This window comes from Amblyomma maculatum, chromosome 1 (assembly GCF_055883805.1).
Source record: "Amblyomma maculatum isolate TAMU_Amacu chromosome 1, ASM5588380v1, whole genome shotgun sequence".
In the NCBI taxonomy this organism is placed as follows: Eukaryota; Metazoa; Arthropoda; class Arachnida; order Ixodida; family Ixodidae; genus Amblyomma; species Amblyomma maculatum.
Window position 1 is genome coordinate 3,094,200 of NC_139344.1, and position 24,091 is coordinate 3,118,290.

At 42.2% G+C, this 24,091-nt stretch overlaps 1 protein-coding gene across 1 annotated transcript in view; it reads right to left on the reverse strand.

The window, feature by feature from the left end:
- LOC146201489 (polycystin-2-like) overlaps positions 1–20,440 on the reverse strand; it is a 51,419-nt gene extending 30,979 nt beyond the window's left edge. Inside the window, exons 1-9 of the mRNA XM_084587611.1 lie at positions 20,174–20,440; positions 19,213–19,326; positions 17,871–18,001; positions 16,183–16,433; positions 14,087–14,311; positions 10,321–10,483; positions 5,891–5,956; positions 5,128–5,358; positions 1,086–1,207 (exon numbers count right to left, since the gene is read on the reverse strand). Of these exons, the coding sequence (XP_084443737.1) occupies positions 1,086–1,207; positions 5,128–5,358; positions 5,891–5,956; positions 10,321–10,483; positions 14,087–14,311; positions 16,183–16,433; positions 17,871–17,990 (1,178 nt within the window). The 5' untranslated portion in view covers positions 17,991–18,001; positions 19,213–19,326; positions 20,174–20,440. The remainder of the gene's footprint in view (positions 1–1,085; positions 1,208–5,127; positions 5,359–5,890; positions 5,957–10,320; positions 10,484–14,086; positions 14,312–16,182; positions 16,434–17,870; positions 18,002–19,212; positions 19,327–20,173) is intronic.
- Positions 20,441–24,091: the final 3,651 nt, after the last annotated feature.

A 24,091-nucleotide genomic window follows, 5' to 3' on the forward strand; every position in this document is an offset into this window, starting at 1 on the left:
TCAATGAGATACAAAAGTTATGCTGAGAAAAAAATTATGGCCTTCACTTAACCTAAAGCACCAAACAGATCAAGATATTTGTTCGATAGAGGCTTTCAAAAGAGTTAATGAAAAGATATTGCATAACAAAAGCAATTTTTAACCTGCCATCAATGAAATGCTGATGAAAGTGTGCATAACCTAAACCAATATGAATTCAAGTCCTTTCCCGGTGTTGTCTACTTTCCTAAATGAACAGCTTTCAAGCACTCCCCGAGTTCCACGCAAGCTAATTACTAGATGTTACAAAAGTTGTCTTCTTTCTCTAGATTACCTATTACCACAGTGTAGTAAAGGTTCAATAACACAAAATGATGGGGTGAGATAATACAACATTAAATGCAAACACCACTAAAGTGTGACAGACATCATCATGTTGCCTCATTCAGTGTCACATTTAAGCAGAGAAATGCTTGGTGAGAACCTGTTAAATTTACAACTAAGGCTAACTTACACTGACTGATGCTACTTCAACTCAAAGTGTGGTTTTATATAGTAGTGACAAAGCAACTGCATAACTTAAAAACTAATAATTCCACCCAGTATGCACAGTGTCGCTCCAAAGACTTTAAGCCACAGGGCTTAATTTTATGATTGAAACTTCAAAATCTAAGAAGAACATGGGAGAAAGGTCTTGTTTTCCAGAAGTATTGAGCTTTAGATGTACTTTATGTTCATTATTACATGTATCAATAAACACTGCAGCATGAGAACTATGGATTAAGGCTGTGCACTGCAACAACAAAGTATGCGTGCAAGTTATTAGGGAATATTAGGAAACCTTGGCAAACTTTGCTACAACGCAAATTTCAAAAATCTGTTTCTGAAATGGGAACAATATTACACTTAGTGCAGAGCACAATGTTGAGCACAAAACACTGTGTTCTTGTCTTCCAAAATGATATAATCATACATTAGCATAAAAATAAATTTGTTTCCAGCTCTTCAGAACAATTCTGCTGGCTTGCTAAGCAAAATACAAGGAATTAATTGTGAGAGCCAGGCAGACTAACTTAAGCAATGCAAACAGAGGCAAAACTACTCACACAGCGTTCACGAAAGAGCTGAAGCCTTGGATTTGGGTGCCAAAAAGAAGGTACCCCAATTGGGCAAAGGCAAAAAACACAATGAAGAACATGATGCTGAAGCCAGCTACATCCTTTGAACACTGTAAAGCAGAAAATGGTAAAGAAAAGTTGCATTGGTCAAAATGTGACAGCGAGAAAAAAACATTATAAATTACAAAATCGTGAGTTGAACAAGGTCAACAAAGTTAAAAACAGCCTAGCTGTCACACAGGGTCTAAACAATGCAGGCAGATATTGTCTGAAATCTTTGGCCAAACAGTGATACGTGACTCACAAATGAGCAGCAAAGCATGGAATGCTACCATCCTCGTAGCTGCTTCTCCTATAGTCAAACTTATAATGTTAAAGGTAATAAAACTGTCCCTGTCATTACTAAATTGCTACCAACTAGTAGCCCAATTCTTGATGTTAATGAATGAATTTAGTTCACTGGTAACCAAATCGAAACCTGCAAGATAATGCACTCCCCTTCATGCATTGATAACATGTGAGTGTTTTTTTTTATGCTCATTCGTTCATGCCTTTCATAATGTTTGGTTTGGTTTGTAGAGTTCAACGTCCCAAAGCAACTTGGGCTATGAGAGAAATCGTAGAGGAGGGCTCCGAAAATTTCAACCACTTGGAGTTCTGTAATGTGCACTGACATCGCACAGCACACAGGCACGTTGCTTTTCGCCTCCATCGAAAAGTGGTCGCCACGACCAAGACTTTCCATAAAATGTTACACGCCTAAAGGCCACACCATATAGCACTCATCCTATCACCTTCACGCCACTTCCAGCGCGAGCTCCACCATATTGTTTTGGTTCACTATGATTATGGAAAGGCCACTTGAGTTTTGCAAAGCTCCCAAAAGAGGGCCAAGCCTATGATCACTGGCAATGCAAAACTCCCGCCTATTACATAATGCATTGCAACATGAGCACCTACGAGATGACGTTAATGGCCGGCGTGATGGCGACAGGAAGGTAACTGTCGCTAGGTCAAAAGATAGTCTTACTGTATAGTTTTGGCTTTTGAGTTTCATTGCCAGCCTGGATTGACGGTGCCTATCGGCAGCGCATTCATTTCAACTAGCTGTGCCCCACTCTTGAACACTGACTGGCACGCCACTGGTGTTTATATCTTTAATGTCTGCATTGTTCTTCCAGCATGCCGACACTGCACACCCATCACGAGTTTCTCTATGTTTATGCAATGAAGCCTCCTCACAAGGCTCGACTGCATTTTCAAATTTTTGGCACTTTTTTTTTTTTTGAGACATTTAGGGGGTGCCTACACAGAAGGCACAGCTCTGCAGTTCCTCAGGCAACATAATAACAATGAAGAAAGAAGAGAAACCTTAAGAAATGTTTGGGAAAGATGCTAAGAAAGCAAGAAAAAGTTTTTGTACTCTTCACGCCCACTGAACCCTTGCAGAATTGTGAAAACATAAAACTGCAATTTCCTCAAATATGACAATTTTGAAATTTTATCTTTTAATATGTCTTTCATTAGAAGCTTCTCATCTGATGATGCTGAAATTTTCCCAGATCATATTCCTGTTTGTTGTCAATAGTCTGAACTCAACACTTCAGCAAAACAACTGTGTTGTAGGTGCTACAAAAATTAATAGGCTTCAAGTTCTCATTTACAGTGATGACAAGTATTTTTTGCCTACATGATATCAGTAAAGACCAATTTTTTTAAAAGTCCATTTAAGGCTGCTGACATGTGAAATTCGCTTGCAAAGTTTAATGGGCATACTGTTTTCTATAACTGAGGAAAGGTACACTTAATTGCATAATTTAGCATCATTTTTGGCACTTGAACACCAAAAGAGAAAATAATTCAGGAATAAACAAATTGCATCACTTCAAGGCCACAAGCAAAACTAAAAAACAAAACAGAAAATTCAAACTGAAATATGCAGTAGTTTTCAAGCCATAAATAGGGCTTGAACTAACAATATCTATTAACCCTACAAATGTCATACCACTGTAATAACTCAACCTTCAGATAACTGGATGCTTTTTCTGGTCCCTCAAAAATCAAGCTTAATAAGGTTTCCCTGCTCATTATGTTATATTAAAGTGACACCATTAGATGCCTCATGAGGAAAAAATGTAGCGTTGGTGATAAAATTCTGCCATTGGCTGGAGTGAAGTGAGGTTAGCAAACCTGAAGTGACAACTACTACACGTTTTGATATACAGTAGAACCTCGTTGAAACGTTCCCGGTTTATTTGACTTCCCGTTTAATACGCTCAAAATCACGGGCAGTAAAAAATCTCCCATCAAGTTACACTATTTTTCTCCCAGTTAATGTGCCCTTGGATAGCACAATTTCCCAGTTACTGTATTCGAAATTTTGACAAATTATGGTCAACTGGACATGTGCTAACAAGTGCTCACAACATGAAAAACAAATTGGTGCTCGCCCGCCACAGTAGCTTTCCTGAAGTACTAAGTGCAAAGGGGCGAAGTTCAAAGAAAGTGAACTAGCCAACATAAAAGACGCCCGTTCCCGTGGAAATGCGACTTCATGAGGAGAAATGCGGTGGCTTCTTTGCAGTGCCTTAGGGGCATAGGGGTGAGCCATGTGATAGCTAAAACTATCTTAAGAGCAGGCCGGGTGTAGGGGACGCAGCATGAGCAAAAATGCGGTTGCTGTAAGCCATCGTGATGGCTTCTCCACAAGCCAATGGTGTAAGGGGGCAAAGCACCCAAGGATGCGATCCTGGCTCATTATTGCCTTCTATGAACCAGATTTTTTACTAAATTTCTGACACGCTTAGCACAATGCAAATAAGGACTGAATTCTGCGAGAGCTAAAGAAAACAGCCATTCATACTTGATGTCTATAAATGCTAATCAACACATTTAGCAGTGAAAGTCTCAATTCTAATCGCCTTCGTAACTCAGTCAACAGTTAGAATTTTCAAAATAACACACTTTGGATTATACATTTTCCCGAATAATATGTTTTTTTCTCCCATTTTTCCTTTAAAACGTATCAATGAAGTTTCACTGTATCTTCATTGTGTCTGTGCTGGCCTCTCTGGCTATACACATTTGGGAAAAATATGATCAGTAGGTAGATAACCTGAAAGTTTAGTTGTGTACGAACAAACACGTAGGGGGTCTGCAAGCACAACCACGAAAGAATAATGCAAAACTCAATGTAATGGGATCAACAGCCTCTACTGCCATCGCACTTGCTAAAACAATATAATTAGGCATCCCTGTGAATTTGTTTTTGGTCACCGGTCAAGCGCCATGCGTGGATTTCACTTTGTAGGTAATTCTATGCCATCACATTACAGCTTGCATGCGGTTACTTTCTCTAAATAATAATAATAATTGATTCACAGGAAAGGAAAGGCCCAGTATTGTCACACTTGTTTCTGTGGACACCTGAACCGCGCCATAAGGGAAGGGAGGAACGTGGGAGTGAAAGCGGAAAGAGAGAAAGAGGAGCCGCAGTGGAGGGCTACAGAGTAATTTCGATTACCTGGGGATCTTTAGTGTGCACTGACATCGCACAGCCCACGGACGCCACTTCGTTTCGCCTCCAACGAAACACAATGGAGGCGAAGCGAAGTGGCATCCGTGTGCTGTGCGTTTCAGTGGAAGCGAAACGAAGTGGTGTCCGTGTGCTGTGCAATGTCAGTGTGTGTTAAAGATCCCTAGGTGGTCGAAATTACTTCCTAGCCCTCCACTACCCGCACCCCTTCCCCTTTTATACATTTCTGTGCAAGTCATGCACTTTTTGCGTGTTTGGCAAGTTAGTCTAGGTTTTGTTTATTTTGGCTAAATTTGTCTAAATTTTTCTGATATTTTTTTTTTCTCAGAGAAAACAGGTATTTTAGCAAGAGCATTCAGTGTTACGAAGCGAAAGTTGAAGTTCAGGTATTTAATATGATCAGCAGATGAGAAACAAGAGTTTCAGTTCAGTACACAGCATGCTTCAAGTTGAAGTATACCTGCTAAAAGAAACTTAAGGGGAAAAAGCACCTACCCTAGAGAGTGTGGAGGACAGCTGCGTCATGGTCTTGTTAAAGCTGATGTACTTGAAGACCTTAATCCAAGCGAAGAAAACTGCCAATGCTACGGCATTGTTGAATTGTGTCTGGTAGAAGCCCAGGCGACCAAAGTCAGCAAACTCATCCGGCTTGTCCAGCAGGCCCGCCAAGAGTTTGTTTACCATAACGGTGCGATATATGCTGAATCCAATGCACACTAGAGAGATCTAAAAAGGACACGTAAATAAATGTGCCAAATGAGTCACTTGCATTCCAATTTGTGACAATAAATATTAACAATACCACAAGGGTTTTACAGGCTCTTCATACTGGCATGACACCAAGCAAATGCGTTTGTAATAGAATAAAATCACATGATCTGACTGAAAAGAATCTACCGCACAATAGTTAATCAACATAACAACATAGTTACACCCCTGCTGACAGTGCACAAGGCAAATGATGCAATGTAAGCTCATTTCAATGTGATGCACTCAATGTTTGCTCTAGGCAACAATACACGAGGTAGGAAAATGTAAGTGCTTAACCTTTTGCAAAATACATATATACGCTTCACAATGCAGGCTACTGTGAGAGGCAAGTAAAAAAAAAATATGGCAAAACAATGCAATTGACATGCATAATTACATTCTTTTAACAAATTCTCCTTTTTGTCTTAAAGTACTTTTAGTGAATGAACATGCAAGCTTTAAATTACACAACACTGTTGGAAAAATAAAGCATCCAGCTAATGCTCACCAAAATGACAAGAATGTCAAGGATGTTCCACACAGACTTGAAGTAGCTAGTCCTGTTGCTCTTGATCTGAGGACATGAAAAAAAGAATGCAAAATGCAATCATAAAGAGAAAGAAAAGTATTGAATGACGCTTACAATAAAAACTTATCAGTGCATAACAAAAAGGTTCATTTCTGACTATGCTTTGTCTGCAGACAAAGAAACATGGAATTGCTCTGTTAACAAGCCCTAACTGCATTCAACAAAATGTGCCTTTTACTCTCAACAACAGCACGAGTTCTTACATGTTGTCACCTTTTTCAAGCCCCAGGGCGCAAGTGGCAAGCTGATGCCAAGTACTACAAGGTCACAGTTAGGACAGAGAACGTCCGACACAACATGTATGCAGTAGTCAGATATATTCACTTAAGTGTTTTCCTTCCTTCTTTTCACTTCTCATGTTGGCCTCTCTTGTGACTTTGTCATTGAGACTACTTTGTATAGAGACAACTTTCAAAGTAAGTGCACAAAGATAATTGAACTCTCGTAAATATTCCCTTAAGGTATGTTGTGGGCACCTTTCAGATTTTTAAAAAATTATTTTGAGCTTCAAGCTTTTTTTTCATACTTTTCGAGGACCGTATAAAATATTGTTCGAAAAAATAATTTTAGAAGTTCTGCTAAGCAATGAAATAACCCCAAAAATGTGTGTAAAGACAAAAGTCATAACTCTAACCTGTAGCATGCAAACTGAAAATGACCTGATAGGAATATAGGTGCATGAACAGCCTGTGCAATGAACTGGGACCTTCACATTAATGTGAGCTTAAAGAGAGCTACAGTGAAGAAACCAAAAATTGTGTCAATTTAGGGTGGACGCATTTCAGTACAACCATCATAATGTCAAAACTTATCCATGGTTTAAAAATTACCAAATTCATTGCATGCTCTAATCAGGGGCGGAAGCAGGCTCAAGCATTTTGGAGCAGCTTTGGGAGTAGTAATAAAGTCATTTTGGAGCAGCTTTGGAGCAATGAAACGAGAATTTTGGAGCATTTGAATTACAGTCGAACCCGGATATATCGAACTCGAAGGGGATCACGAAATAGTTCGATATATCGATAATTCGATATACAGAAATCGGCTTGGGACGGCGCTTACGATGCGAAACAACGATACAGTATTTATCGCGTAATCAACTCACTCGCATAATGAACCCACCCTCCACTTTTGCACTCGAGAATTCGGAAAAAAAAAAAAAGCGTTAAGGCCAGCTCGCTCACATGCAAGCGATTAAGCGATCTCAGCGACGAGCGGCAGCGACAGAGCAAGAAATTTCCAACTTGTTGGAACTGCTTCCCTCTGCGGTACCAGCCACCGTGGCAGCTCAAAACAAGGTTTCTGTGCGTTATCGCTTGCATGTCGCACTCTGTTTCGGTTGTCTCATCCACAGCTCATTTCTTGGCAGCGTGCCAAGATGCTGCGCAGCGATAACGTCACGGCGTGTTTATCTTTTGATAGCTCCTGCTGCGGCGGGGAGCGAACTTGGCAGACTGCCCGTGATGGCTTGACTGCACAAGCCTGGTTCGATTTATCACGCCGCGCTTGGGGCGGGCGTAGTCTACTGCCTTAAAATCATTGGAAAGCGTGATAAAGTAGCTGCAAATGCTGTTTGAAGCGAAAAATGCTAAAAGCCGGTGTCATAATCGCAGCTGACCACGTGCTTTCGTTGATTCATACATGCAACGATAAACAACTCCCTCAAAAAAAAAAAAAAGCTGCTTCGTAACGCCATATCTTACCGTCTTACGCTACGCCGCGCGTACAGCACAACGATAAGAACAAATGACTCGCAAAAAAAAAAAAAAAAAAAAAAAGATAGATAGATCTGCCGCTTCTTAACTTCCACAGCGCCATAGCCACGTCAGCCGCCCCGCACACAGGGTTCACAACACACGCTGGAGAAAGCGTCCAACGTTCTGTCTGAAAACGGGCCTTGGCGCATGCGTAGCGCGTGCTACTGCGAACGAAGGATAGCTCGGCAAAAGAATGAGCACACCCTTGCGCTTCACTCTATCGCGTTTTTCCTCTCTCGTTCCCAACGGTTCTCCCTGGTTCATTCACGCACATGGCTTGCAAACGTCACGTGCTGGCGAGCGGGAAACGATAACCGTAGATGCACGTGCCTTTGGGGAATGGGCGCGGCGCTGCCCTAGCCGAACTGTACCCTCTCATTCCTTCCGCGCGTGGCTTGAAAACGTCACGCGGCAAACGGCCGAGGGTGATGCGATCGTCTTTGGGGAAGGCACACTTTCCAGTGCGTGGTGCGGAGTTCGATATATCGAACGACCGGTGAAATTGAGTTCGATATATGACGCGGCTTTTTTATACTTTTACATGGGATTTTCAAGGGGATATTCCGTGAGTTCGATATAAGCAAAATTTCGATATATCCAGGTTTGATATATCCGGGTTCGACTGTATGTTCTGGAGGAAGTTTCTAAGGTGAAACGCCTTTGATAATTGCAGTTTTCTATTTCTGAAATACAAAATCTCCAATCTGATTCCTTTTTATGCCAGCTCAATGCCTTTCAACTTCGCACTCATCTCTGACAAGACAAGCAACCAAAGCATGTAAAGGTATATAATATAACACAGGCTGATCTTAGCAACAACTTGGAACAGATTAGCAGCAAATGGAATGCTTGCTGGCGCACTGCATAACTGAACATCTAAAGCGTTTGCCTATTTTGACTTGATAGATTCAAATGTTGAGGTCTACCCCTTTGATTTGCAGAGCCACTAATTTAGAATTAAGATTAATGGGCTTGACATTTGCACTCTCTATCTTGTGCATATCCTTTTTGATCCTATGTCTGCGCTAATAAATTCCTGAGCACTGGTCAGTAGTGCCTTCAGAAAAGATAGATGGCGCTGAAGGGTATCCTTTTCATCCTTCAGCTTTTTTACTTCACTGCCTCCTGTAAATAGTTCGTTCTTTGCTTGAGCAATGCTGGGGCTCATGTTTAACATCTTGGCAATAGGCCCAGTATGGCTTTCCAACACTCTTGAGAAGCTTCCTAGCGATTGACACCTTTAGCGTACCAACCCATAACGCTTCAAGTATGATTTTGTCTGCCGTAGGCCTGACAAGCTTGTCATTGACAAAGAGGCTCGACGGCCTTGTTTTCACAGCAAAACCATTAGAATAACTCATGCAGTTCTGCAGTAGGACAAGTTTGCTAACGGCTCACAGTAGTTCGCACTATATGCTTTGCTTGCTGCTCTCACTTCTCTCCACCAGCTATTTAAAAGGCTGGGAGGAGGTGCTATGTCACATGCCAAGTGCATTTTTTTTTCACAGTTAATTCCCTATAATTGTCTGTGGCCCATACTAAACTTACTTGCAAACAAATATTTATTATGCTCCATGCTTCCGTCCCTTACAAAAATTTAAATTGTATTAAGCCCTGTGCAAGATGTGCGGATATCTTTGCCCTCGGTGCTGTGACATTGTTCCCATGTTCTGCTAAATTTGGTGGTAAACATCGAGGCAGCCAGTTTGGAGCAGTTTTGGAGCAATATTGTGTTTTGGAGCAGGATGGAACAGGAAAAGCAGTTCGGAGAAGAATGGAGCAAATGGAGCAGCACTTCCACTCCTGTTTAATGTGTAAGAGAAAACATAGCAACTTTCATTGAAACATTTTCCTATACATAAAAGTTTCTCAAACAAGGAGAAGTGAAAAATGAAGTTTTGAGAAAAACAAACTGTTTTACAAATGTCCTACTGGCCCTCTTGCAAAGTCATATGAGGCTAAAATGCACTAGGCTCATAGCTGGGTCCCTCCATAACTTTTACGAGTTTGCTTTTTGCTCATCTTGCAGCCTGTCCTTTTCCTTAAATTTGTTTCTCAACTGATACTCTGCCCTCGTCACATGTTGACGCTCTGTTGACACAAGCTACTGGGTGTGGTACCCAGGTTTAGCTCCAACTTGCCTCAAGATGCTGTGCGCCACCTTTCATCACTGAAGTGACGTACAGCATCACAGAGTATGATCAGAAGAATGGGGCAAGCTAAAATAGATCCAAATAATCCCATTAAAGCATCTTTTGGAATTTTGGTGTTTCTGCTACAGGCACTTGGTTAAAACCGAGATCATCATATACTGGCTTCAAGGAGGTCATTTGGAAACCTTCCCCTTTTCATTTTGTATCTAGTAGTTTCGTTCGGTTGAACACCCGTCAACTTTATAGTGTTTATAGTTTCATCGGTCGAGCAGCCATGAAGGCAGTTGAAAAAAAAAAAAAACACCTTTCAAACAAAGCATTTATTATTTCTGTAACAGATTTCTTAATGCCAGAAGATCCTAAGGCATAATTCAAACTTTGCCAAAAAGAAGAAAGTCTGCTTTCAAAAGCTAATTTGAAGATGTATTCCTAAAATACTCACCTCAAGCACTTCTTCAACAATGTAGTAAAGAATGAAAAGGGTGAAGAAGAACTCGCAAGCCATGATGAAGTAGTCACCAACTGAAACATATCGCAGCAGCTTGACTGTGCGGAAACTCCAAGATGGAATCATGCCCCCTGTGGCAGGAAACTCAAACACCAACCTGCACACATATACATACAATCAAACTTCATCATAGCAAGCAGGTAAGATATCGCAAAAAAAGTTCAATATATCAAAATGCTTCACATAACAATTTGTCAGAAACATGAGCAAGAGCAGCACAATTTACCGAAATTTACCGTAGTCAGTAAAGGCACGGCATCTCAGAAGATCCTTATTATAGAAACAGAGGCCTTTCAACGGGTTTTGATTATGTTCCAAAAGCAGTCACGGTGATCTTAAAGGCCACAAAAAACCGATCGTTAGGTTGGCATCCCTATGCAGTACCACAATCGTACAACAAAGGTAGGTTAAGTGCCAGCTGGGCTGGCTTCGTTGAGTTGCAACCGTGTCGCATTAAAACCAATATGTCAAAGCGAAAGTCATATGGCGACAGATTACACTTTGACATACTGTTTTCCCTACAACACGGCTGTAATATGGTTACTGCTTTGCAGTAATCCTCTTGCGCTCATGCCAGCTGTCAAGCAGGTGGTCACTATCATGACAAATTACACTCGGACGCAGCTCAAAAATGCTGCAGCAAATACCCCTCAAAGAAGGACCGCCAGCCAATGTCGCCGACCGGTTCTCATGACGTGGCAGTTAACAACACTTTAGCATGAAATCAGAGTGAATGCTATACCCATGGACAACAATCTGTGGCTCTACTGAGAAGGCCAGGCAAGAAAGCGAAAGTGACGGGCTTTTGCCCCTGTCCCATAGAGAATGGGCTATTTCATTCAACTCCCCATTCAACCCGCCGCACCCCTACTTCAAACACTACAAGCCACAGCACGGTAACAAAGGTGTGCCTCCTTCCCTTTCCTGCCTAGCTTCCGCTGCTGAGCCACACAGAGAGCTGTCTATAAGATTAGCCGCTACAAGTGTGATCAACGGGACTGGCTGGAGGGCTTCCTTTGAGGAGTGTTTGCTGCTGCATCCTTGAGTTGTAATCAACTATAATGCGCTGAACATTTTGAGTGTGCTGCCAGATGCGTAAGAAATTTTTTAATGGCACTTTTCTAATGCAAAACAGCAGATGCATTGTGTTACTTTTTAAACTGATGCTAAAAATAATTTTAATTAAGAGAATCTGATATAGAACAATACCCCTGTCACAAGGGCATTTCAATAGCCCTCGAACTGATAGTCTATTGACTCAAAGGCATTCGAGCGATGCTACATGGGTGGTTTCAATGGCCACTGAATCAACAGGTCACGCCATCTGGCGAACTGCGAGACCCGCCACGCCCTATGCAGGATATTTGTTACCTAGCAGGTAGCTAGATGGCATGATCTGTCGAATCGGCTGTTCTGTTTACCACGACGAAACGTTCTGCCACGGACTACGGCAGTTTTTCGCTGATTGCGGAAAATGCAGGCAAAGGCAAGTTCAGACGTTAAATGCATTATCAAAAAATTTAGACTATCACAAGTTACTTTGTGGTCAGCATTTGAGCCCGAACAGTCCAGCAGTTTGCACAAGAGAATTTCGCACAACTCGGACAGATAAATACGGACCACCCTGTATAACAGAATAGTTAAGCGGGCGAGTTGGTGATACATTCTCCAAAAACTTTCTGCGGTTTCTTCCTTTCGTCCCCGTTTGTTCGCGCTGTTTTTTGGACCCTGTATAAGACGCCAGCATTAGCAAAGACTAATGAATCCGAACTAAATTTGAGGTAGTGACTGTTGGAAAAAACCATAAAGATAATACTAATTTACATCTTGATGTGCCGTTTACTATATATGCAAGTGTTAACAGCAAATGCTTTCAAATAAAAACCTTCATCCACACACAGAGTGAGGTTGCTCCACGCTTGTTGCCACTGCTGGGAAAGCAACTAAATACTACTTGGCAAGCAAGCTGTTTGGAAAATATGGCAATCAATTATGATTTCAATACATCACAAGCAATAACTAGTGATTAGCACAGGCAGCGCCCAATAAAAAAGCAAACGGACACAGAAGTAGAGGGGACGGGCATTCATCTACTTTTGTGTCTTCATGCATGTCTTTACTGTGCTCCTTTTATGTTAAGCATCAACAAAACTGTCCTCGCCCAAACTTTAGTAACCACTACCTTACATTTGGGAAAAGGCACAGACAACAGAGATGCATTTTGTTCATTCAATACTGTTACCGACCGATTTTTCGAACGGCCAGTTTTCCGAACCTGCCTGACTATTTGCATTCTGCCAAGGCATTGTCACATGCTCCACAGAGTCAATGTATAACACCAACCAAAAATTTGGACTTTTGAAACTTTTCTCATTTGATTTTCCAGACTTTTACTTTCGACTGCAAGTCAAAAACAACAAAAAATTGCCGCAACATCACTGCAATTTTTTTTTCCTGCAACCTCGCATCAGCGCAGCATGCATCCTGCATATCCGCTATATTCTAGATCACCGTTATTCCAAGAAATCGGGCAGTCTGCGCCATGCACCCCTGCTCCACAGTTCCGTCAACCGGTGCCGACAGAGCTCCGCCCCACGAAAGATGGGACAGCAAGCATGAGCATTATTCTGTCACCTGACCCCACGTCAAGGCTTGCGTATCGCTGCGAGCGAGAGCCAGTGGCGTAGGTAGCCCCGATGGCTACAAGCAGAGTCGCGGCGGCACGAATCCACTTGCAGGTGGCAATGCAGGAGCATAGAGGAAAAAAAAAATTGTGCGCCTGTCTAGTGCCTGAAAAGCGCCTGCTGCCAGCCGACAACAGATGCCGGTTTTAATTTATTCTGCAATACACAGCGTGTCCTAACTAAACACTACCTCCGAGAGAGCTTTGTGTGAACAAGGCCGGACTCGAGTGCCGCCACTCAAGTCTGGCTGTGGCGTGAAATATGCTAAGCTTTGCATGAAACGCGCTCCAACTCAACGGTTGCTGGAACTCGTGAGACAGCACCGATTTTTTTTTTTTTTTTTGCCAATGCATGCAGCAAGCAACTTCCACCACTTAGGCAAAGATAACATCTACCACAAGCTTTTTTTTGTTTTTTTTTTCCATGCAGAAGAAAAAGAAAGGCACCGATGTTGAGTCATGTGGGAGCAGCGAGGCTCTGCCCAGTGCCCTACGCCTCTTTCTATTTGAACATCGCACCACTCCGACCGTTGCACATTTTCCTCGCTATCGGAGGAGACCGGCTGTGGGAATGAGGAGGTTGACAGAGAAACAGATCGACTAGTTTTCAAGCCACTCAGTAAATGAAGTGAGATTATTGTGAATTAGCTTTTTTCAGACTGCCTGGTTTTTCTGGATGGTTTTTCGGCCCCTTGAGGGTCCAAAAAAATCGGTCGGTGACTGTACTGACCCTAGGCAATTCTACAAATATCTTGCCAATTGTTCTTTGTGTATCACTTTGGAAAGCACTTAATCTGTTGTTACGCATCTAATTGAACACATCCCCATGTAGCGCCATGGGGGTATCGCTATAGGGCTACAAGTATGTTGCACATACTTACTAACCCAATGAGCTTTAAGAGAATCCACAATGCAAAAGTGAAATGCATCCCCTAAAATCAGCCCAAGGCCCTAAATGCAAACATGAAAAAAATGCAGAATTTCATATGCACAGCAAACAAAATCAGAGCCACCTACTTGATAACACAGAAGAGATTGACATTTGCATTGTAGACAGTAAAGTCAAGAAAGACAGCCCGTGTGGCACGGCCAATCCAGAGGTTTTCCTTGAGGTCAGCCATAACTTGCGTCGCTGCTTCCTTTGTGATGCCCAGGTCAGCATAGTAGCCTGCTCCACTGTAAGATGACAGCAGGCCCCAATGGTCTGCACCATGGAGCTCCTTTTCAGTGTGGTAAGTCCAGCTGAGAAGAAAAACAGAGGCCATAAAGACTAGGCAGCCTCACCCAAACTTGGTTACGTTCTGCAGAGACTACAGCTCCAGGCATACGTAGAGCCTTAGGTGTATAGAATAGCTGAACGAGCAAGTTCGTGGTACATATAAATGGCGTGAAGAGGCAATGCACAAGGAAGTGCTCATCCTGTTTTACGCCATTTTTCATCCTGTTTTAATCCTTCTACAGCACTGCTAATTGCAATTCTGAATAACCTTTCCTTTTTAATCCCCAACAGAGAGAAAGGAATTACGAGAAAAAACCTCAGGCTAGCTGGATTAGCGATCATTCAGACAGCTACTAAGACTAAGCACATGAGAAAGGGAAGCAAGCTAAAATAGATGATTCATGCACACGGATTGAAGACAATAGCGAAAATTACATGACTAGTAACAAAACAAAATACTGATCAAGAAAACACAATACAGAGGCTATCACACTAGCTGGCAATAATGTAGTAATAGTATGAAAATGAAATTTTCATACTATTACTACATTTTCATACAATGAAAATTTGCACCTTTTGGTCTCTTGCTATAGGCAGAAACAATATAACAAGCACCACTGCACTCATTTTCATCCAGAAAATGTACAAGGGTACAATACTCCTAACAGCAGAGCTCACATAACTAGCAGTACAGGGTATTTAGTTGAAAGTGCTTGCCCTTTGGCACAGATCAACTACTACAAAACGTAAAACTAATGATGAAACTAAAATTACAGAATTGGGTGCTTTCTTAAGTTATTCTTTTTGTTGTACATTTTTCCACCACCAATGAACTTGGAAGGAGAGCTTTGCAAGTTTCTCAAGCAATCAAAGTGCAAGCAGCTGCTTTACTTTTTGTGCAAAAAGGCGGCCTCTGCATCATAAAGGAGCAATATCTGACTATTAAGTGGTCGCAGCACACACAAACGTCACAAGTTATATGACAAACAGTTCCAAAGCACTTTTATAGCCAACACGAGTGCACTTGTTTATGACTATTTTATATAGGCTCTGCAATTGCTCAGTCCAGTTACAAATATCATTAAAGGGGCGACACAGCATTTTAAGGCATTTCATGCTTTGACACACATTGTAATACATAAGCGTGACCTGAGACATCAAAAAAATTTGTCAACAAATCTAACATCAAATAATGTTGCGAACAAGCCTTCAGTAAGCTTCAAGACGTGTAAAAAATGCAAGGCAGATCGTCAATGCAATCTACAAGACATCTTTTCACTATGTGCAGTATTTCAGTGAAATTTCATATGACAGTGCGTAACATTCCTAATAACAGAACTTCTTAAATGTTACCTCAAAAGTTTTGGAAGATGGTAATAAGGCTGTTTGTTTCAAATTATTCTAGGGTCCTCAATTAGGGCAGTAAACACCAACTAGAACCTCCCTGAGCACAATCATACAACTAATGAGCAACACTGCCTTGACTGAAACCTCCTCCCCCTTGGGGAAGTCACCACAGTACAGTAGAATAACCTAGGAGCTAAATCTGTTAGTCTACGGCAGATTGCAGAGAATACATTTTATTATGTGCCATTCAGTATGGTTGCAGAGAAGGCTCATAGGTATCACAAGAAAAAAATTGCAGACAAAAAGAATAAGGCTCTTCTTTCCACAAACCTTTCAATAACTCACATTATGTGTTTGAAAGATTGAAAAAAAAAAAAACATTCTTGGTGCTTTTTGACCTAAAAGTAATCCCAAGGATGCTGGAACCTGTATAAGGTAGCTGCAGCCACCCATGGCTCCCTGATCTTCCATGCACATGACAGAAGAGATAAAGAACTACGCATAGCACAATGCAAAAGAGTGGCAGAGCTAGCACAGAAAGACATACGCAGTGCCGTTCATGAGTCCAAAGGGGCCCTTCTCCTCGAAGTGTGGGGAGTAGCTGTCAAAGCACTGGGTGATGGCTTTCTTGAAGTCTGAGTGAACATTGCACGAGTCGTTGCGAACACGCAACTGACGAATGCGGGGACTCCCCAGCAAGCGATTCTCGTAGAGGATGTTGCGATCGTCTGCTAGGGTGCTTTGGTTGTTGTACCAGTTCTCCCAGTAGAGGGAACCCAGCATCACATCCTCGACAAACTGCGTTCAAAAGAAGGCCAACAGAAAATGACAGTGTCTTCAAAATGGTAAAGTTAACGTTACACAAAGCCCCTGTGTCAGTAGCGTCAAGCTGTGATGCAAAGCTTGATGATAATGTATCCATGATATGTGCACAATAAGGAATTCTCAACAAAGGTTCCACAATGTGCTTTGTACCTGCCAATAGCTTGGTCTGGATAACTAGGTGGCCCCTTTTTCAAACATTTATCTCATGGGAGAAACAAGAAGCAAGCCAGGCACAAGAAAATGTGATAACTGCTAGGGTCTGATAGTAAATGGCTTCAAGCCACACATAGAAACAATGCTCTATACCTAGATCACTGGATCCTCTTCTATGGTATCCCTTGCAGCCAGTGTTGTTGTTTTCATAACTAAAATTCTCCCTGCACCACTAGTTTCCCAAGTGCACTGGGCAATCGAGTTCAAAATGCATTCCATCAACATTACAAGCCTTAGAGGGGCACCACAGCATTATGTACACTGAAGTCTCCCGCATACATTAGCCTTTCCCCATTCCTTCGTCTTTGTGTGATGGAGAAAATTTGGTTATTCTTTTTATACAATCAAAACCAAAACTGAACAGCTCAGTACACACAACAGGAGCAGACATCACGTAATGTAATGATTTTCTTGTAGCAGCCTTGGTGCTTCAAAGTTCTATAGATTTAAAGCAATCCGCCTTTTTCACAAGGCCGCTCTGCGCATGCACGCTTTTTCCTTGGTTGAAAACAAACCACCAACCCCAGCTGCACCTGCGCAATTCTTGGCCTCAGCAATCGGCGCAGCCGGAGCTGATCTCGGAGGCCATGTGTAGTTCATATTCGTGACAGGCGCATGCGACAGATGGCGGTAGCTGTCAAGAACACACACCGTCATTTCGCTGGCGCCAAGGACGTTTTCAACCAGTAGTGGAAGAATTTGCAATCACTCCCAGAGAGTGCCAGACTTTGTGAAAAAGGTGGATTTGCACTATTTTTGGAGCCTTAGAAGACAAAATTGTATAAGCCCTACAACATAGCCACAATATACCACATTGATTGGTTGGCTTGGTTTAGTGTGTTTAACATACCAAAGCAACTCCGCCTATTTCTGGAGCCCTCCACTACGGAGGGCTCCAGAACTTTGACCATCTGGGGTTCCTTCATGTGCACTGACATCACACAGCACACGGGCACCTTGCTTTTTGCCTCCATCAAAAAACGGCTGCTGCAACCGGGATTTTCCACATCCTTAGGCACAGAAGTCGACCGCCCTAACCACTGCACCACCGTGACGAGGATATGCCACATTAAGTTATGCACACAGTGGTCCTTACTTTTGGCACGAACTACAAATCAGCTGACTTGCATAGAGAGGAACCAGAATTCGACTTACATACAAAGGAATAAAAATTAACTGGCAAGCAAGTATACATACCGACCAAAAATTGTCAAGGCTAGTAGAGCCTCTCAAGTTGCTGGTATTGTCCTTGAAGGTGGAGTCCAAAAAGAGGTCACTCATAACTTTGGTTTGGTAGTACATGGTTGGGCTCATCATTCCAAAGGTCACTGCACACAACAATGATCCAAAAGAGGTTCAACAACAGCATAGAGGTTGTGGCTGCTATCTGTGTCAGGGAAAGCTAGAAACCAGAATGCTTAGACAACAGATAAATCTTGTTACTGGGCTCCAATTCACATTTAGTTTTGTCAAGCTCTTACAATGAAGCATACTATCCAGTGTCTACATGTATATGGCCTTGCAAAATCAATATATTTGAGCCACTATTACTTGGAACTGCTAACCCTACAATTCAAACACACATCTCTGATGTTGGCACCTGACAACTTGAGAACAAAAAGCGTTAATACCTAAGCATGATGTAATGCTAGAACCACACCCAAGCAAAAATAAAATAGGAACCAATTTCTCCTAGGTATAAAATACTGTGGTCCCTGATTTTAACTATCATGAACTGGCTTGATTTTTTTTTTGTTTTTTTTTTAGCATAAGCTGGATGAAACAAATGGGCTCCTTTAGAGCCTGCTTCCATCTCTATTTTAGAACAGCATTTCTCACTTTACATTCTATCTCACTTCTGTATTTTTTGGTTTATACTTCGAAAGCAGCCAAAATTATACAGTGTAACCTGAGTAACACTTGTCTGTGAAGATACATTCTAAGGGAGCAAACAGCCCCTGACACAAAGGAAAGCATAGGGGACAATAATGTAATCATGAAGACAAGTGATTAGAAAGGAGAAGAAAAAGCAAACCACATGGCACCAGTGGGATAAAGTACATGTATAGTACTATTAGTCTCTGCCAACTAATAGCACTAAGCATGTTTCAACATATTTCAGACAAAAAATAAGCACCTGAGCACTCAACATAATTACTTATTCATTTAGCAGCCTCTGTGACAATACAGAAATGTCAGATAAAATAACAAAGGCTGCATTAAAAAACGCCTGTTTTCTGTGAGCAAGCACTGCTTAAAGATTTTCCAATTTTTCGCAAAAACAAATAAGCATGCATTTAAAAATGTGTATATTAAGCTTGCATTGTCAAATACATCTTTAGTAGGTGTTCTGTCTCCCACTGATACAAATGAGTGCCATAATATTAAATTAACCTAGCACAAGGTATCCAGCATATTTCTAAATAGTTTCATGAAAGACTGTTTGTGTCACATATATGGCCTGATAAGATCCTGAGCACTTCTTGTTTTTCAATCTTACATTCACATTGATCAAGAGCAAAGGAATTTGACAACTTACGAATGCAGAGTATTACCAGGAAGACCACATAAATCAAGAGTTCTCGCAAGGTCGTTCGAATATACCACTCTCGATCTGCTTTGGCCCCGCCCAGTTGACGGGTGGACCACAGTCCTGAAAAACACATTGAGAAAAGTTGAAAGAGTTTGTCTAAAAAAAACTTAGGGGGTCTCTTAGATGTCGTTTAAGAGGATAATGGCGAAAGCCTACCCTTCCTCTCCTATCATTGCCTCTTACCAGCGTTTGTTGCAGTGCTACATATAAGTATAATTGGTTTACAGGCGAGGAAAGGCGCAGTATCTATCACACTTTCTCCGGCAAGTGTGAGTTTGGACCATCGTTCCTGTCGCATGGCGCTCCTTGGCGCCCATTCAAATGTGGGATTGCAGATAGCAGGAACGCTAGACAGGAACACATCTCGCGGAATATGACAGATCTTGCGCAAGGGATTTCGTTCCATGAGCCTAGAAAGGATTTCGCCTTAAGAAAGGGACTATGCATTCGCTAAAGATATTACAGCAAGTAGTGATCTGGTGCCATTGCAGGGCTACTCTCGTTTTCTTAGTTCCGAAGTCCTGTCATCAAAAATACACTGCTGCCTCCCCATTTTCCTCGCAGCATATTCACGCACACAGTCACTAAGTGCCAGACAGAGGGCTAGCTGCCAAATTTGCGTCTCGCTTAACACTTGCTTAAAAAACTCATAACACATTTAGGCATGTAATAACTGCTCCCTAATATTCATCGATGAGACATGTTCAATCAGAAATAGTCGGTTGGTTACCATCCTGTTCACAATAAAGTACCAGACGTACAGGAAAACCAGAATGTAAAAGCAAGGCGCAAGGCAGGCTCTAATCGCCCCGTTTTTCTTCATTCCCACACCGCCAGCTTTAGCTCAGTAAAACTGTATTTGCGCAAAATAAAAAAAAAAAAAAAAAACTGCGATTGAGTGCCTTACCAGATCTTCAGTTCAAAGGATATCGCCAAGGCATCAAACTCCAAAACAAGCAGATACTCTCTCACGGCCACTTCTTGTGTATGTGATCATCTCAAAACACAAGGTGTACAATCTCAACCGATGGCTTTCGGTGCTTTCGTTTCCGCCGCCCGGTTCCCATAGCCACAGACTTTCGCGGAACGTCATAACTAACTTATTGGTTAAATTCAAGCAGTACATCTCCGCACAAAGATATGAAACCGTTTCGATCCTTCCGCGGGCTACGCGGGCATTCGTTCGTACGAGAGCACTTCCGCTTCCGCCATGCGAGCGCTCATAATTGCTCACGTGACTTCCTGCTTCCTAACAACACTGCGCTCTCGATAGTGATGTGGTCAGTATGCGAGCTAAAACCGAAATCGGATGTTCGGCGATCGCTCAGGAGATGCGCTTGCAGGGTCGACATAAATACAAGATTTATAGTTCACTATAAAAACAAACTCATTATTTAACAAACGAAGAGCTGTACATGAAAGCCATTTTTGCATAGGTTACAAGATTTGACATTTATGCAACCAAGAGGCATGATGCCGCATGATGAGAGGACATTATGAGAGGGTCCTGTATGGATATTATAATTCCTTATTAACTAGGACAAGGTAACAAGCTTTTAATCGTCTGTGTCTACCTTACAAGTCAGACAAACTGAGAAGAGTTGCGATTTTCAAAAGCCAGTCTTGAGTGGCTGCCTGTAAAAGACCTGAGGGTGTTATTTATTTTTTCTGCTATTCATATTTATTTGCCACTACAGAAGAATCACCATGAAAAAAAAAATAATTATGGGAGAAGGAAAAGCGCAATAACTGTCTATATATACACGAAACCCATGCGAAACCTCTCCAGCGCCGTGAACCTATATTTCATTCTGGCGCCGCTTTCAAAAACTCGCGACTAGAGACAGTACCTTCTCTGCGGCCACGGCCAACGGAGGTGTTGCCACGGCGCAGGAAAGCCGGCAAGGAGACCCTCCCCCTGGCTGAGCCCCTGCCCCGAGGTCCATGTCGGTGTAAATAAAGTCTTCTCACTCACTCAGCTGCGGATCAGTTTCTTTATCTGCAGCCCTAGACTTTCTCTAGTCGCGAGTTTTTGAAAGCGGCGCCAGAATGAAATATAGATTCACGGCGCTGGTGAGGTTTCGCGTATATATAGACAGTTATTGCGCTTTTCCTTCTCCCATAATCTTTTTTTTTTTTTTCATGGTGATTCTTCTGTAGTGGCAAATAAATATAAATAGAAGAAAAATAAATAACACCGCTGCCCAAATGTGGATGAACAAAAGATCGTCCTACAATAAAGTCTCCTCACTCACTCACTAGGGCTGCGGAATAATTTCGAAACTCTACTGACCATGTCCAGTTCACATGGACACAATGGACTGAACTTTTCTTCTCTATAGCTCCCTTTGTTTTCACTTGATTTATTCCCCTCCACACGTGAAGTAAGCCGGGCGTATGCGGCATGCCCTGGCATACGCCCGGCTGGCATACGCAGCATTTGCATATAGCGCACGTCGATCGGTAAATGGCGCAGAGCAACACGTGTAGCTGATAACTATTCCTCTTCTATTTTTCAGGGTGAACTAAAGAAACGCATGCTAATCCCGCCTACTATGCGTAATCATGCATATTGAACCGGTAACCTCAAGGCGGATATCTTGAAACGTGGGTGTGCTCCGAGGATTCTACGTAACGCACGAGTACGTCTGTGTAGGATCTGAGCTAAGTCTCAGATACAAACAAACATACACGTTCAAAAAATGCGGTGACTAAAAAGTTTATTAACGCGAAAGCGTTACTTCGCTATGTTCACAGTTTCTGTCCACAGACCCTGTCCGCAGACCGTGTCCGCAAAATCGTGTCCGCAGCAGTTGCGGGTAATTGAGAAGTGGTAGAGGTTAATGAGTGCTGTCAATCGATAGAAACTGACGTAATGTTGCTGCAGAAAAAATAATTAGGCCAATAAGTTAATTAGGTAATTAATTAGAATAACTGGTTCACAGGACAGGAAAGGCACAGTATCTGCCACACTTGTTCTGTGGACACCTGAACCGCGCCGTAAGGGAAGGGAGGAAGGTGGGAGTGAAAGCGGAAAGAGAGAAACGGGTGCCATAGCCGAGACGTCAAGGATTTGAGGTCACGCAACCGGAAGTATAGCAAAAAAAAAAAAAAAAAGCGTAGAAAGGGATTGGCGCGCAATTTGAAAGTACCAAAGACTAAAAGGAGTAAACAAGAGGTGAATTAATGTGAGGTAGAGGATGTGACGTCACGCAACCGGAAGTAAAGCCGAAAAAAGTTGTAGGAAGGGATCGGTGCGCAAATTGAAAGTACCAAAGAATAAAATGGGCCAACAAGAAGTGAATTAAGCTACTAGAAGCAACCAATAGCAGCATCTGTGCTTTCGCATTACTCCAATGTAGATTCCGCGGTGCTCTTTAATTTTTATTAGCTATGTTGACCCCGGAAGTTGGTCTCCTTGTGACGTCATCATCACTGACATCAGGGCCATTTCTTTTAACCTACACCAGCTACACTAGTGTAGCCAAACACCATTGGAGGTATTGGAGATTTGCTACACCGGTATAGCTGGTGTAAGGGTAAAAAAAAAAAAATGGCCCTATCATTAATTAATGACCGGACGGAAGTTGTAAGTCCATCATGTTATAAAGAAGTGCTGTATCATGTAGTCATTAGTTATTAGTCACGTGACATGAAAGTGCAGAGTCATGTAATTTGAGCCATGTGAGTAGCAAGTCAGGCGTCATGGAGAGACAAAAATTGCTGAGTCATGCCATGAGGGTAAGTAGATTTAGAAAAGCCTAGACTAAGAACCACCAACGTCGCGCCAACGATATTCTCCCAATGCAGTTTCTGAAGTGATCTCTAAGTTTGTTTGTTTGTTTGTTTGTTTTTACTGATTTTAGATAATTACGCGATTCAAGACAATTACCCACTCGCATTGTATCCTCTATGGCTATATAGCCTACGTAAAAAAAAAGGGGGAGGGGGCGGGAGGACCTTTGGGTACTACCAATCATTTGTTTTCAAAATATATTCTAAAAGTCTAATCCCAAACATTGCGCACCTCTCTACTTCACCATGCCAAAAGCAGTAATTCTCTACAGTGCCTCAGGTCCTACTACCCGGAAGGACCGTAATTAACCGCATGCGCTAATCCGCTTGCACGTTCGAGCAGTTTTCATCAAGCCAACAATTTTTTCCTGCTCGAAAGAGGCACAGTATCTTCTAAATCCACGCGATATAACTATGTGCCCTAGGACTTGTACGTGCGCCTTCGCATGCTCCATGGAGCACACAGCTTTGCATACATCAAATTGCCAAAATGGGATGCGCCATCACGTTCTCCCATTTCTTAATTAACTGAACTCTGCTATGACGCCGCATTGAAAACATGCACTTATTTCCTGCACCCTTGCATGTCCGTAGCTTATCGCTTGCGTGCGTGACTTTCGCTGCCTCTCTTTTGGGTTTGCGCTTCTATTATTTTCCTTTCTTTCACGCGACAGCGTATGCGAAAAGGCGGCACTGTAACCGCGAAATTCTCCGACGGCGCATTACACGCGCTACTTGTCACATTGTAAGCGATGCCACTGAGCTAGTATGGGTATTGGCGTCATACAAATTTCACTCTTGGTTTGGACAGAAAGAAGCCTAAAAAAAAGGACGTCGAATTCACTTTTCAAACTGCATGCAGTTTTAACCTAAAACGTTCTCAGTCAGATAAGAAAATTAACAAACTACGCAAGACACGTGGTGGGACTGCGATACCTTGTGTTAACTGGCGCTGTCGAATGTTTTGAGGTTTTGTGTTTTGTTCTACTTATTAGGTGCTTCTGCACAACGTCTCAACTGCCCGCTAAAT